Genomic DNA, 14701 nt, shown 5'->3' with positions numbered 1-14701 from the left:
ACTTGTTAGTAATAACATGGAAAATTTTAATCCATATATATTTCTGGGGGAATATAAAATATTTCCTACTTTGGAAAAGGGTTAGATTCTCAAAATGCTTAATATGAAGTTAGCGTATTTTTCCAGAAATTCCATTCCTCAGTAAATAGCCAAGAGAAATCAAAATATATTCACATAACAATTTGCACTCCCAACATTATAATAATAACCAAAACATGCAAACCACTCAACTATTCATCAATTGATACATAAAATGTGTATAGCTACACTATAAAATGTTATTTAGAAAGGAAGTGAGTGAAGTATTTCTACATGTTACAATTTCCATGTATATAATGAATAAAGTTTACTCCATTAAATGAATGAATTTGAAAATCAATATGTTAAGTGAAAGAATCCACACCAAATGACCATCTATGAAATAACCTCATTTATTCAAAATGGCTAGAATAGGCAAATTTATAATGGAAGAATGATCAATAGTTATCTGGGGCTCGTGGAAGAGGACAGAGAAGTATCTGCTAGTTGATATAAGATTTTGCTTGGATGGGGGTGGGGAAGTGGCACACCAGGTCAAGCACACATAGTACAAGTGCAAAGACCAGGACAACGATCCTTGCTGGATCCCCTGGTTCTAGCCCCCAGTTCAAGCCCCTGGCTCTCCATCTGCAGGGGGTTAGCTTCACAAGTGGTGAAGCAGGTCTGCAGGTGTATATCTTTATCTCCCCCTCTATCAATTTCTCTCTGTCCTATCCAATAAAAAAAAAAAAAAGACTGCCAGAAGCAAAGGATTCATAGTGCTGGCACCAAACCCCAATGATAATCCTGGAGGAAGAAAAAAAAAAAGCAAAGATTTTGATTGGATAATGAAATTCCTGAGCTGTGATGTCTTTTCCTAACTCTAACTCATTTTTCTGTCCTCATCTCTTTCTACTTGAAAAATTTGGTGCAGAGTGGTGAGGTTCAGCTGATGATAAAAAAAAAAAAATTGGCAAGAAAAACAAGAGTCATTCAGATCTTTTCTCATAGGGCTAGGTAGCAATATACCCGTTAGAACTCGTGTGCAAGGACCTGGGTTTAAGCTCCCAGTGTCCATGTACGGGGGAAAGTTTCAAAAGCACGAAGGAGTGCTACAAGTATTGTTCTTTCTCTTTTCTTCTATCCTGCCCTTTTCCTCTCTGTCTCTATGCAATAAATATTAAAATAAAAAAACATCTGCTATTACTTAGTAAGAGATTGCCCCGTAGTTAAATGTCCCTACTTGAATTGTATTAGTACAGTAAATCCTAACCATGGGATTTTCAAAGTAAATAAAGTTCCCAAATAAGTTGGTGTTGTTTTCGCCGGGCTGGCTTCACGGGCGGGTAACAGACGACCAGGGACTCATGGCTGGGTTGTACGCAGTATCTCTTTATTCATGCAGGACGCAGTGCAATCTATACCAAGCTAAGCTAAACTAAAAACTACAAACAATCTTGTCCTTATAAATATACTAGCCCAGTAGGGTGGGAACAGGATGCGACGCAGAGAGGGTGGAGAGAAAAGTGACTGGTGAAAATCAGGGTATGACAAGGAGAGGGGGTGGAGCAGGCAAGAATTCTACCACTGAACCACCAATGCCCTGGAGGGAGGGTGGTGCTTGTTAACAGAGGTTATGTAAATAGAATACAGTGTTATGTAAATAGACTGCAGGGGGGATTAAACCAAATGAAACAGAAGGGGTTTTTAAAAGCAGAATTAGAAGCATACCAATAAGTTGGCTATAATAATAATTATCTACTGACTTCTTAAGCTCTAAGACAGCAAGGAATCGGGGTGGGGGCCAGGCAGTGACGCACCGGTTAAGCGCACACACTAAGACAGCAAGGAACCTTCCTCATTTTCTATAAAGCCATATTTCTCCCAATTCTGAAGCCTCTGGGGCTTCTCTTGATCCATATCACTTGATATCACACCTGTTGATCCAAATCAATGCAGCCAATGCCACCTCAACATGTTTCACTTCAGACTATGTCCAGAGATGCCAGGCCTGGGATATCAACCCTCTAGCTCCAATATTCAGGTGAGACCTTTCCTAGCTCAAGGGCTTCTTAGTTCCTTTTTGGGTAGCATACTTCCTAACAAAGTTATGGAACCTAAATATAGACCAGGGCCCATGAGATAGGGCATATGTGCACATGTATCCATAAGTTGGAGAAATACAATATATATTTTATATATATATATACCTTAAAGTAAAAGTGTGCAATAGTCTACAGTAGTAGTAAGTGTAGCAAATAGAAAAACCTAAAAAAATAATAATCATAAAGTACTTAAATATTTTCTACTTAGACCTAGATACCCTCCTCACAGACTTCTTATTTCACTTCCCTGAATCACTCTAAGTCTAACTTTGTCAGATAAAGTAAGAACTATAAAAGCTAAACAAGGGCAAGAGACTGACATACTTTAATGATGTCCCTTTTTCACTATCAGGCCACCCCATCATCTGGGGCACCAGTCAAGGAATCCTTGGATTCTCACATTGATATGATGGGTCTAGACCTCTAGCAGATCCCTCTCTTCACCATCACTGGTCATTTCCATCAAGAACAACATCATAAACACTCTTGTGGCCCTCTAGAGGATATTGATCTCAGTGTAGAACAACAGTAGTAGAAATTGCCCCACTCTCCAAAGGGAGGTTGGGTCAACATACTCTGCCAGTAGAGGAAGACTGGTCCTGAACTGAGTGCAGCCTAGAATGTTCCTAGCCATGACCATAGAATGTGAGCTTAGGTCAACAGGGATGCATAGGCTCCTGTGCTAAATATTGATGAAGTCAGATCGATGGGGTTTACAGTTAACAGTATTTATATACTTTTCCCATATTTGGGATCTTCTCTCTGCCCTTATCTAGCTTTCTAGTCCTGTGTTCAACTCTGACATCATCTTCCTGGACAATACTCCTAGCACACCTGCATGTTAGCTACTCAGCTCAGTCAAAAATTAGTAAAGTCACGAGGGTCCTTGGAATAGACCTAAAATATACTTCCTAGCTCCTTCAAACAAAGACTCCAAATTTCATGTGCTATACTCTTACGTTTAGGTTCCTGGTTATTAATGAATTTGTTCTGCTTTATATCTTTTTAAAAAATATTTATTTATTTCCTTCTGTTGCCCTTGTTGTTTTATTGTTGTAGTTATTATTGCTGTTGTTACTGATGTTGTCATTGTTGGATAGGACAGAGAGAAATGGAGAAAGGAGGGGAAGACAGAGAGGGAGAGAGAAAGATAGACACCTGCAGACCCACTGCTCTACCACCCGACTCTCTGCTTTATATCTTAATGCTCATCAGTCACCAATTTGCAGATGCTACCATTACACCAACCTGACTTCCCTGGGCAGACAACCTCACCAATTTGTCCTAGAACTCCACCTCCCCAGAGCCCTACCCAACTAAGGAAAGATAAAAACAATCTAGGGGTATGGATCTGCTGGGAAATTGTGCAGATGCAGTCACATCTGCCATACTGCTAGTTCCCTCGAGAGTTGGGACATTCTCAGAGTGCCTGTTCAGCCATGTTGTGACCTCAGGTCATTGTCTAGATCCCCGAGATATCTGGAGAGCTTTGGTCACTCCTCCCCCCTCCCATTCTCATGAGAGTTATCATCCTATCCTGGAGTGCTTGGCTACTCCTCCCCCTTCCCATTCTCACAAAAGCTACTCCTATAAAAACCCTTCGTTTTCTGCACTTCGCTCTCTTGCCAGCGCTTCACTCCGGTGTTCAGACGCAGGAAAGGTTACTGCATGAGGCGGCCATTTTCGCTACCTCCACGTGGCCCAACCTGCTTCTCTAACACCCAACTCTGAGGTGCCAGCGCAAATAAAGATTTGTGTTTCCTCTTCGCTCCGGAACCCCTCTCTCTTCTCCGCGGCCCGCGCACAACAACATCTGGCTCAACAACATGGATAAACCAGTATTGCCTTTGTCCAGCTGAGAAGCAATACAGAAGCTAGACCTCCTACCTTCTGCACTCCATAAAGATCTTTGGTCCATACTCCCAGAGAGTTAAAGAATAGGAAACCTTTCAATGGAGGGAATGGGATACAGAGCTCTCTGGTGGTGGGAATTGTATGGAGTTGTATCCCTCTTATCCCACAATCTAGTCAATCATTATTAAATCACTAATAAAAAAAAAATAAAAACTAAAGAACTCTACAGCCAGGTAGTAAGAAGTAAGACATTCGGGAGTTGGGTGGTAGTGCAGCGGGTTAAGCACACGTGATGAAAAGCCCAAGGACTGGCATAAGGATCCTAGTTCAAGCCCCCGGTTCCCCACCTGCAGGGGAGTCGCTTCACAGGCAGTGAAGCAGGTCTGCAGGTATCTCTTCTTTCTCTCCCCCTCTCTGTCTTCCCCTCCTCTCTCCATTTCTCTCTGTCCTATCAATAAATCCTACTGATGACAATGACGACATCAACAACAATGATAACTACAGCAACAATAAAAAAAAGGGCAACAAAAGGAAAAATAAATAAATATTATAAAAAGAAGTAAGACACTCAAGCTTGGGAAATTTATTCCTTTTAATTATAAGGACTTACTAAGAAAAAAAATAAAGAAATTTCCAGTATCCTTACTTAGTGATTTGAAACATTCTGAATTTTTCTTAGTGTATGTTCAAGTCAGTATTATCCAATCTTCTCCTTCAAAAAATCTACCTAATATGGGAATTTTTTTAACACAGAGATGCTCTCAGTAAGCCATATTAAAAAACCACAAATGGCAGAGCTTCAGAAGAACTTTATAACTAAAAAATTATCTAAATGCAAAGAATGGCATTAAAAAAGGAGAGAGAATACAGGTCTCTCTGAAGAAGGATGACAGGACCTAAAGGGGGTTGTATTATATGGAAAACTGAGAAATGTTATGCATGTACAAACTATTGTATTTACTGTTGAATGTAAAACATTAATTCCCCAATAAAGAAATTAAAAAAAAAAAAAAAGGAGAGAGAGAGGCAGGCTGGGAGTATGGATCAACCTGTCAACGCCCATGTTCAGCGGGGAAGGAATTACAGAAGCCAGACCTTCCACCTTCTGCATCCTACAATGACCTTGGGTCCATACTCCCAGAGGATTAAAGAATAGGAAAGCTGGGATACGGAGTTCTGGTGGTGGGAACTGTGTGGAGTTGTACCCCTCTTATCCTATGGTTTTGTCAGTATTTCCTATAAATAAATAAATAAATAGATAAATAAATAAGAGACTTTGGAGCAGGGATAGATAGCATAATGGTTATGCAAAGAGTTTCTCATGCCTGAGGCTCTGAATTCCCAGGTTCAGTCCTCCTTACCACCAAAAACTAGAGTTGGTCAGTTCTCTGGTTGGGGGGGGGGGGCGGTTCTTGAAAATGATTATGTAAGTTTGTTATTGGAGTTGGCTTGTAATGAACTTGGGAAGGAGAAGATTTTGGTGAAGATTGCAGATACGAATGAGTAAAGAATCATCTGTAATATGTACAAGGAAGTCTTTACCTGACTCAGGGCAGAAGCAGGGCTCAGTTCAAAGCTAGAGGGTTACCCTACTAGGGAAAGAGAGAGGCAGACTGGGAGTATGGACCGACCAGTCAACGCCCATGTTCAGCGGGGAAGCAATTACAGAAGCCAGACCTTCTACCTTCTGCAACCCACAATGACCCTGGGTCCATGCTCCCAGAGGGATAGAGAATGGGAAAGCTATCAGGGGAGGGGGTGGGAAATGGAGATTGGGTGGTGGGAATTGTGTGGAATTGTACCCCTCCTACCCTATGGTTTTGTTAATTAATCCTTTCTTAAATAAAAAAAATTTAAAAAAAAAGCTAGAGGGTTGGCAGGCAGCCCAAAGCTGGTGATTTGGACAGAAATTCTGACAAAAGACTATATGTCTCACTACTATCTTGTTATTCTGAATACACTGGTGATAAGGAGAGGGGCTAAGGACTATTACAATCTCTCTAACTAGCACTATAAGTGGTTACAGTCCAGTCTACACCCCAACCTAATATTCTTATCAAGGTCATTGGCAAATTTCTAATTCTAGAATATACAGTTATTTTTTTCTAAATCTCTAATATCTTCCTCTAGCATTTCACATGATAGAGCATCTCTTAGCTTTTCTGGCACTGTCTTCTTCTCTTTGTCCAAGGAACTCCTCTCTTCTTTAATTCTTTGATCTAGAAAATGATACTTACTTCAGTTTCTTAGATTGCTATTCACTCTAAAAGTTACCTTTAAAAAAATCTTGAAACATTAATGAGTGAAGTGGAAAAAGGTGAGTTCTGAAGTCAATAAGTTTAATCTGGAAATCTCTTAGCTTTATTTATGTGTTTGTTTTGAAATCTTTTATGGTAATTGGGAGAGTTTCTTTTAAAACAAATGTTTCAAAGGGGAGTCAGTGGCTTATTCTAAGTCAGGTATTAAACTATCAGAGAAAGGTGAGATTTAATTAGAGAACATGGTCAATCCTTCCAGGAATTAAATATTTTCTTTTGAACTTTTTAAAATTGTTTTTAAAAAGTATTATTCTTTTTGTCTTTATCGTCATTTCCAGGACTTTTTTTTTGCTCTGGACGGACTTTTTCAGGGACTGGGAAGATAGATAAATTTAAGAGAGTGAGGGAGTCGGGTAGTAGTGCAGCGAGTTAAGCGCACGAGGTGCCAAGCAGAAGGACTGGCAGAAGGATCCCGGTTTGAGCCCCCTGCTTCCCACCTGCAGGGGAGTCCTTTCCCAAGAGGTGAAGCAGGTCTACAGGTGTCTGTCTTTCTCTGCCCTCTCTGTCTTCCCCTCCTCTCTCTATTTCTCTCTGTCCTATCCAACAAGATGACATCAACAACAACAACAATAAAACAACAAGGACAACAAAAGGGAATAAATAAATAAATAAATATTTTTAAAAAAATTTAAGATAGTGAGAGGGGGGCAGAGGGGAGGAGAGGAGAGGAGAGGAGGGGAGAGGAGGGGAGGGGAGGGAAGGGGAGGGGGGAGGAGAGAGGAGGGGAAGGGAGGGGAGGAGAGGGGAGGAGAGGAAGAGAGGAAAGACACTGCAGTCACCAAAGTTTCTCCCACTGCAGTTGGGGCTGGGCTCAAACCTGGTTTGCATGCATGGCAAAGTAGGTGCATTCCCAGGAGAGCTATCTTGGAGACCTAAGATTTTCTTACCTTCCCATCTGTTGTTTCAACAATGATTTTGCCATCATCTCCACTCCCTCTAATCTCTGCTTCAGTATAAGCATTCTTGTTATCAAGAATCCAGCATTTCTTCTGCCCTACAGAAAAAAATTAGATTACAACATTTCAGAAATATACATATATTAGTAAGTAAAGCTGGTATTACAAGCAATATAATATCACCCTTAGGCATCTACTCAAAGGACATACAAACACAAACTCAAAGGGACACACGCACTCCTATGTTCATAGTTGCATTGTTCACAATTGTCAAGGAGTGGAAACAACCTAAACACTCATCAACAGATGACTGGCTAAAGAAATTATGGAATATGTATTCAACGGAAGACTATTCTGCAATCAAAAAAGATGATATTGTGTCCTTTGGGACAAAAATGGATGGAACTAGAGTTGATTATGAATAGTGAAATAAGTAAAGAGATAGACAACTACCAGATGGACTCACTCATATGTGAAATGTAGAGAACTGATACATATGAACTTTCAAAAACAAGCAAACAAAAAACAGAAGCAAACAGAATGTTTATAAAAACCTTATGAAAACTACAGTGTCTATCTTTGGGAAGGTGGGGACACAGAACTTTGGTGATGGGCATAGTGTGAAATCATATGCTGTAATCTTATAATTTTGTAAGTCACTATTAATCAGAAATAAAAATTGCCAAAAAAGAAAAAGTATATTCATACTGATACATGTGACCTTATTTCTGTCTATTTGTTTACTTGGAGTTGCAAAGTTAGATAGAATAATGAAAATTCACCCAACTAAAGAGGCACTCACAACATTACTGTATAGCAATAAGAAGTATTTTAGCAAACAATGTCTGGAAACATACAGCAAGCATTTTGTTACCCAAAAAGCTAGCTGCCTGCTCCTCTAATTTCATGCTGAATTTTCTGGGAAGATGACCTTACCAATGTATTCTGGAATCTCAACTCTCCAGAGCCCTACTCCACTATGGAAAGATGGAAACCAAGTGGGGGTATGGATCAACCTGCCAACATCTGTGCTCAGCGGAGAAAGAATTACAGAAGCCAGACTTTCCATCTTCTGCACCCCGTAAAGAATTTTGGTCCATAGTCCCAGAGGGGTAAACATTAGGGGAAGATGACCAGAGGGCTCTAAACTCCAATTCCATCAGGATCTGAAAGGGGGTGCGGTGAAGGAAGGACACCCAGAAGCAGCAGGTGTGACTTAGAAAAGATGAGAAGGCAGGACCATAGAAAAAAGTGGGCAAATATAATATATAGATAGTTATAGAAATAACAGTCAACCCATATTTGTGATCTTAGGAAAACTAATGCAGTTTCCAGTGGAAGGAATGGGAACACAGAACTCTGGTGCTGGAGAAGGTGAGGAATTATAGCCATGTTATCTTATAATTTTATGAATCAGTATTAAATCACTAATAAAAATAATCTATCAACAGTTTACCCACCCCTCCAAATTCCAAAACTTACCTCCCACTCATAACTCCAGACAGTGATTGTCCCTTTCCAGTTCCATTAAAAAAAAATCTAAGTAAAGATTATTCAAAAAGATCTTATTATATGTAAATTTAAGTTAGTGGTCATTTGTGTCCTTCAGTGTTGCTTTAGACCTTATTCTGAAAGCGAATCTGAGCAGATGCTAAGAGTATTACGTGGTAGAATTGGAGGGTGGGGTTGAGGAGAGCATATGTATTATGTCATACAAGATAACTGACATCTACTATCCCCCATCCCCGATTAAAAAAATAAACTGAAGGATAATAAAATACTGGGAATCTGAGCAAAAATCAATTTGAGTTAGATAGCACCAAACCAGAAGTAATTAGAAGACCTGTTCATCAGAACTAGGAAGAAATTCACAGGCCAAAGCAAAAACAATGGGCCGGGCTGTGCAACACCTTATTGACACCTTGTTGAGTTCATATGTTATAATATACAGAGACCTGGGTTTACCCCACTACTGGTGAAGGAGTGCTGCAGGTTTCTTTCTGTCTCTCCTCTCTCTCTCTCTTCCTCCCTCCCTCCCTCTCCCTCTCTCTTCTCTTCCCCTCTAAATTTCTCTTCATCCTATCAAATAAATAAGTGAATATTGAAAAAATTCTAAAAATCAAAGGCAGAAACAATGTGTCAAGATTGGTGGCTGACTATAGTTAAAACTTAGTTTGTTATTTGTGATATATTTTCCTCTTTTTAACTCAAGGTATGTATAGGTTTTTACTGTAGTTTATTTATGCAGGTGTTAGGGCATTAGAGCTTCTTGAGTCTAATGGCTCCCTGTCTGATTAGTTTAACATCCATCATTCATTATTTTTCTCATCTCAGCCTCCTTACTCCTGTGTCCCATTCCTTAACAAACCATTCCACACAAAGTGATTAACTAGGAAGAGGTTTAGAGTGAAGCGAGCCAAAAATTTAAACATGAGGCAGCTTCTTTCTGTCCCAGTAGATGTTTCTCAAGCTCTCCACAATCCTCGAGAAAGAGTCTAGGAAGTAGAATTTTTTTCTTATTAATTCATTATCAATCTCTCTAAAACATAAAATAAAATTAAAACTTTAATATATATACATGTATATTTTAAAATAAAATCAAATTTTACCAGAAACATTTACAGATCTTCAGATGTACAGAGGAAGGACAAGAGGGCAACCTTGTTTGAATGAGAAAACATTTGTGCCATGGGTAGGGGATACACAGATGAATCTCTTCAACCATTGTGGGTGATGCCAACCCCGTCATAATCCTCTAGCACATAAATCTAAGTAAGACCTCACTGCTGCTGTAGGACAGGGACCCCTCATCAGGTGCTCTCCTCATAGGACACAAAGGATAGGTCTTCCCAAGATATCCACAACAATCCTTCCTAAGATATGCCACTATAGCGTACAGAATAGAGCTGCTGTCAGTTAAAGTCCTGCAGGCTTGTGAGAAAATTTGACCATTCCCTTAACTGTCTAGAAAAATTAAAATTTAACTACTATGTAGAACTGGGATTTTTCAAGAAAAGAGAATCCTATCTGGCAGGACAAACATTGAATTGCAGAGCATATTATCTTTGTCATGTGAGTTATCACTGCCTTGTCACATGAGTGCCTCCTCTATCCTAGAAACCTCAGGTCCCTACCCCATTCCTGAGCTCAGGATATGCAGCCCATTCTCTTCATTAATCTTAGGATTCATGTGTAACACACACACACACACACACACACACACACACACATATATATTCTCTGTTAATAATCTCTCTGATATTTATTTGGACCAAGAATAGCCCAAAGGAGACGGGGGAAATTTCTCAACAGCTAGCAAAAAAAAATAGAAGGTAAGTTTCTGCAGCATTCACCATTTCTTCTGACCCTTCTTTGCAAAGAAGTTTTTTTCATGTCATCACATTCTATAATATGCTGCTTTCTCTGTCTCCATAATTATGATCAATGCATCACACACACACACACACTAACACACCTCATGGGCAAGAGGATTTTGTATTTTTATTGCACTGAGTTTACACTTGCTTGCTCTTGTTTACAGATGAAATACTGATTTTTTTACATTGTATTTATAATTTGTTTTCTCCTTTTATTTTTTTACAAAAATGTATATCAATTTATGTTATGTCTATGAAATAGATTTCCTTTGAAAAGCATCCATTTTGTATGCATTGTGTGTGTTTAAGGGAAGAAATGATTTGCATTTTAAACAAATTTTCATCACTTGAAAGAAACTTGAATATCAAAGGGCATGGTCTTCCCTTTTCATAATTAAAAAAAAAAACCTTGAGGAAGATATTGAGAGATTTGTCCATAGTCACATAGCTAATTAGTGATAGTCATTAGAATAATGATTCTAGAAATTAGGTCTCCTACCTCCAAGTCAGAACTCTTCCATTAAGTATGCTTTCTCTGACTGATATGCTTAGCTCTTTTTCCTCCAGCTTTTCTTTCATAGACTAGCTTTATCACCTGCCTCACAATTAGCTCCTTCTGTCATCACCCCTAGAAACAATGTATGAAAATTTTTTAAAATACCTCTCTGAGGCCCAGTCCCTGACAGATGTTTTTGAAGATGAAGTAAATAAATGTAATCAGTTTTTAATTCTTTGCATACACATATCATTGCAGAGATGGAAATGCAGATAGCAATGCATTTATGGTAGATCACCTTGATTTTAGGAATGGCTAGTTACAAAATATAAAGCTATGGCTTCAGGAAAAAAATGTTATGACTTCATCTCGGGTCTTCAACACCTCCTAACTTACATGATTTAGTAGACAACTAAATATATTTTCTAATATATAGGTAACATGTTTATTGGGAAAAAGTTAAAAGGTATAGATATATATAATTTTAAATACTCATTTACTATGAGAGAGAAAAAGCACTGCTCAGCTCTGGCATATAGTGGTGTCTGGACTTGAACCTGTCACCTCTGAGGTTTGAAGCATACAAATGCTGTGCTTTAATAAGCTGAGTTATTTCCCTAAACTCACTTCCATGTAATCACTTATAATGAAACCACTCAGAGACAACCAATCTTATCTTAAGCATTTCCTTAAGTTTTGTTTTTAAGTTTATTCGATAGGACAGAGAAAAAAATGAGAGAGGGAAGGAGGATAGAGAAGGAGAGACAGAGAGACAGCTGAAGCACTACTTCACCATTTGTGAAGCTTTTTCCCCTGCAGGTAGAGACTGGGGCCTTGAACCGGTCCTTGCACATGGTAATATGTGCGCGTAAGTAGGTGTGCCCCTGCTAGCCTTTCTTAAGTACTTCTGTTCAATTTTTTTCTGATATTGATCAAAACTGTAGCATGCAATATTCCATTTTATGGTTATTTCAAATATTAATAGATTGTATATTCATTCTAATATTCTAACACTTGGCTTTGGAACAGCATCTTATTTCTATCTCTAAAAGCATATTTTTTTCCCTTAGAATCCAGGAATTCTAGTTTCCTCGTGTTTCTTTTTCACATGTATTATCTCATCTGATCCTTGGAAAAACTGTTGTCTTTGGAGCATCACTGTTCTGAAGTGACTTTCTCCCCCATCCCCAGGTGGAAACACAGAGACAGAGGGAGAGAGAGACACCACAGCTGCCTTCAGTGCAGTGGGTGCTGGTGTGAAACCCGAATCATTATTTGGTCCTTGAAGAAGAAGATAGTCATGCAAAGTATTATTATCCCCTTTGACAAGTGAAGAAACCCAGGCCAAGTAAGGTAAAGTGATCACTTCTAAACAGCACAGCAAGAGAGTAACAAGGACAAGGAATCTGAGCCCAAGACCACTTGCCAAATCCTCTATCCTACTGCTTACATTTGGCCTGAATTTAGAAAAGAAAACTGCATTGTCTACTAGTCCTAACAGATGATAAACCTTCACTGAGTTTTGGCTCTCTGCCACCAGTGTGTTTCTATGATGAAGGATTGTTTGGCAAATGAAAATTAATTGAAAATTACGTGGACTGCTACATTTTAAGTAATTGTTTACATTGCTGATTATACTAAATGTATCATCCAATTATCTCTAGTATTTTGGCCCAGTTTTGATTTTTCTCTCTGGCACTACTATCGTATCATGTCCTTTGTTTTATAACTACCTGTGATAAGCTTCTGATGACCAGTCTAACCTCAGGGATAGTCTGTTATTGTATTTGATTTGATGGATTATAATTAGCTACTCTAAAATCTGATCACAATAATGAAATCCATGGAATGGAAACTGGGAACTGATCCAGGACTGGGCTTTGATGGAAATATAATGTCCTATACATCTGGCTCAAATTATAGTTGGTTAGTCTAAAGTCTAATGTTAATTAATTCTAAATATTGGAACAACACTCAGTATTTACATTGAACTGTTGAATAATTTTAGAATTAAGACTAGAAGGTAGCTGATTTCTAAATCTTTTTCTTTCTTTTAACCAGAGCACTGCTCATCTCTGTCTTATAGTGGTACCGGGGATTGAACATGAGACCTTTGGTGCCTCAGGTATGATGGTCTTTTTGCATAATCACTATGCTATCACCTTTCTAAGTCTTTTTCTTTCTACCAGGGTTTTTGCTGGGGCTTGGTGCCAGCACTATAAATCCACGCTATTCCTGGTGGACTTTTTTTCTTTCTATCTTACTTATTATTATTATTTTCTATTTGACAGGACAGAGGGAAATTTAGGAGGGGAAATAGAGAAGGACGAAGATACCTGCAGACCTGCTTCACCACTGGTAAAGCATCCCCCTTCAGGTGGGGAGCAAGGGCTCAAACCTGGATCCTTGAGCATGGTGCCATGTGCACCTAACCAAGTGCTCTAGCTCAGGGACCCCTCTGAATCTCTAATTAGCTAAATTCAGAAGATGGCCATGTATTCCAGGCATATAAATGGAGAGGGGGAAATGCAACATTTACTTGGGGATTTTTTTTCATGTAGAATTCAGTTTTTTTTTTTAATCTTGAGGCTAAAAAAATCCTCATTAACCTTTGTCTTTGCCTGTAACTACCAAAAAATATTAATCATGATGAGCAGGCCTCCAGTTATCTTTTGTTTGGCATTGACTAAGTGACTGTGCTAACTTAGAAGCCAGCAAGAGGTCAAGTCCAACATTAAATAATTCTCAAGAGGGCCAGAGATCATTTCTATTTCTCCTATCTTCCTAGAATCTTTACCTTCTTTCTTTCATAACATGTACCAACCCTATCTTCAACTATTCACTGACAAAGAGTTTTCTGAGAAGGCTCTATCTGGGGCCACTCCTAGGGGTCGGTAGTGTATTTCTTATAATGAAATTTTATCAAAGAGAAAACTTGTCTTAGGGCTAAGTAAGCTGGGCCTAGACCCAAGTTTCCTCCCTGTTTTCTTCTCTTTCTTTGTAAATGTCCATCCCTACCCTGGACACTGAGTTTCTTAGGTGTTCAACCAGAGGGTCACAGTTGTAGGTTGCTACTCAGTGTAGTAAATCTCACACTGATTGGGCTGTTCAACCAACCCAGTATCTCAGTAGCCAACTGGAAATGGCAAAATAAATTACGTGAAGCCAGCAGCCTCCACAAGGCATACCATCGAAAGCTGCAGACTGCAGAGACAGCAGTTCAGCTTCACTTCTGAGGAATTCTGCAGCTGGTCCAAGTTCTGCCAGGTCCATCCTTCTTAAAGTGGTTGACCAAAATAGGTGAAAGCCTTACAGTCAGCCAAAAAGATTCACTCTGCAGAGGATAGGTATGGGAGGAAAAAAGTGAAAATCACACACTTGGTACTAAAATAAGGAATCATTTACTATCGATAGACTAAGAAAGGGTTAAGTCCTCTCTCTCCTCTCTACACTATAGCTTAAGCTTATGGCAAAAAAATAGACTCAAAACATCTACCCTAGTAGAGTCAATTTATTCCCGAAGCACTAAGGCATAATGCTTAGGGTCCATTGTATCTTAGGGGTCAACAAAAATATTTCTTTTAAAATCTGAAGGCCCTAACACAGCCCTGAGCCACAGAGTTCTGTCTGACCTTGG

At 39.1% G+C, this 14701-nt stretch overlaps 1 protein-coding gene across 1 annotated transcript in view; it reads right to left on the bottom strand.

The window, feature by feature from the left end:
* Positions 1 to 14337, bottom strand: part of MYH15 (myosin heavy chain 15) — a 184432-nt gene extending 170095 nt beyond the window's left edge. Inside the window, 2 exon segments of the mRNA XM_016187700.2 lie at positions 7183 to 7289; positions 14253 to 14337. Coding sequence (XP_016043186.2) covers positions 7183 to 7289; positions 14253 to 14337 — 192 coding nt within the window.
* Between the last annotated feature and the right edge of the window lie 364 nt (positions 14338 to 14701).

This window comes from Erinaceus europaeus, chromosome 9 (assembly GCF_950295315.1).
Source record: "Erinaceus europaeus chromosome 9, mEriEur2.1, whole genome shotgun sequence".
Taxonomy (NCBI): Eukaryota; Metazoa; Chordata; class Mammalia; order Eulipotyphla; family Erinaceidae; genus Erinaceus; species Erinaceus europaeus.
This window is presented reverse-complemented; position numbering and strand designations above follow the sequence as displayed.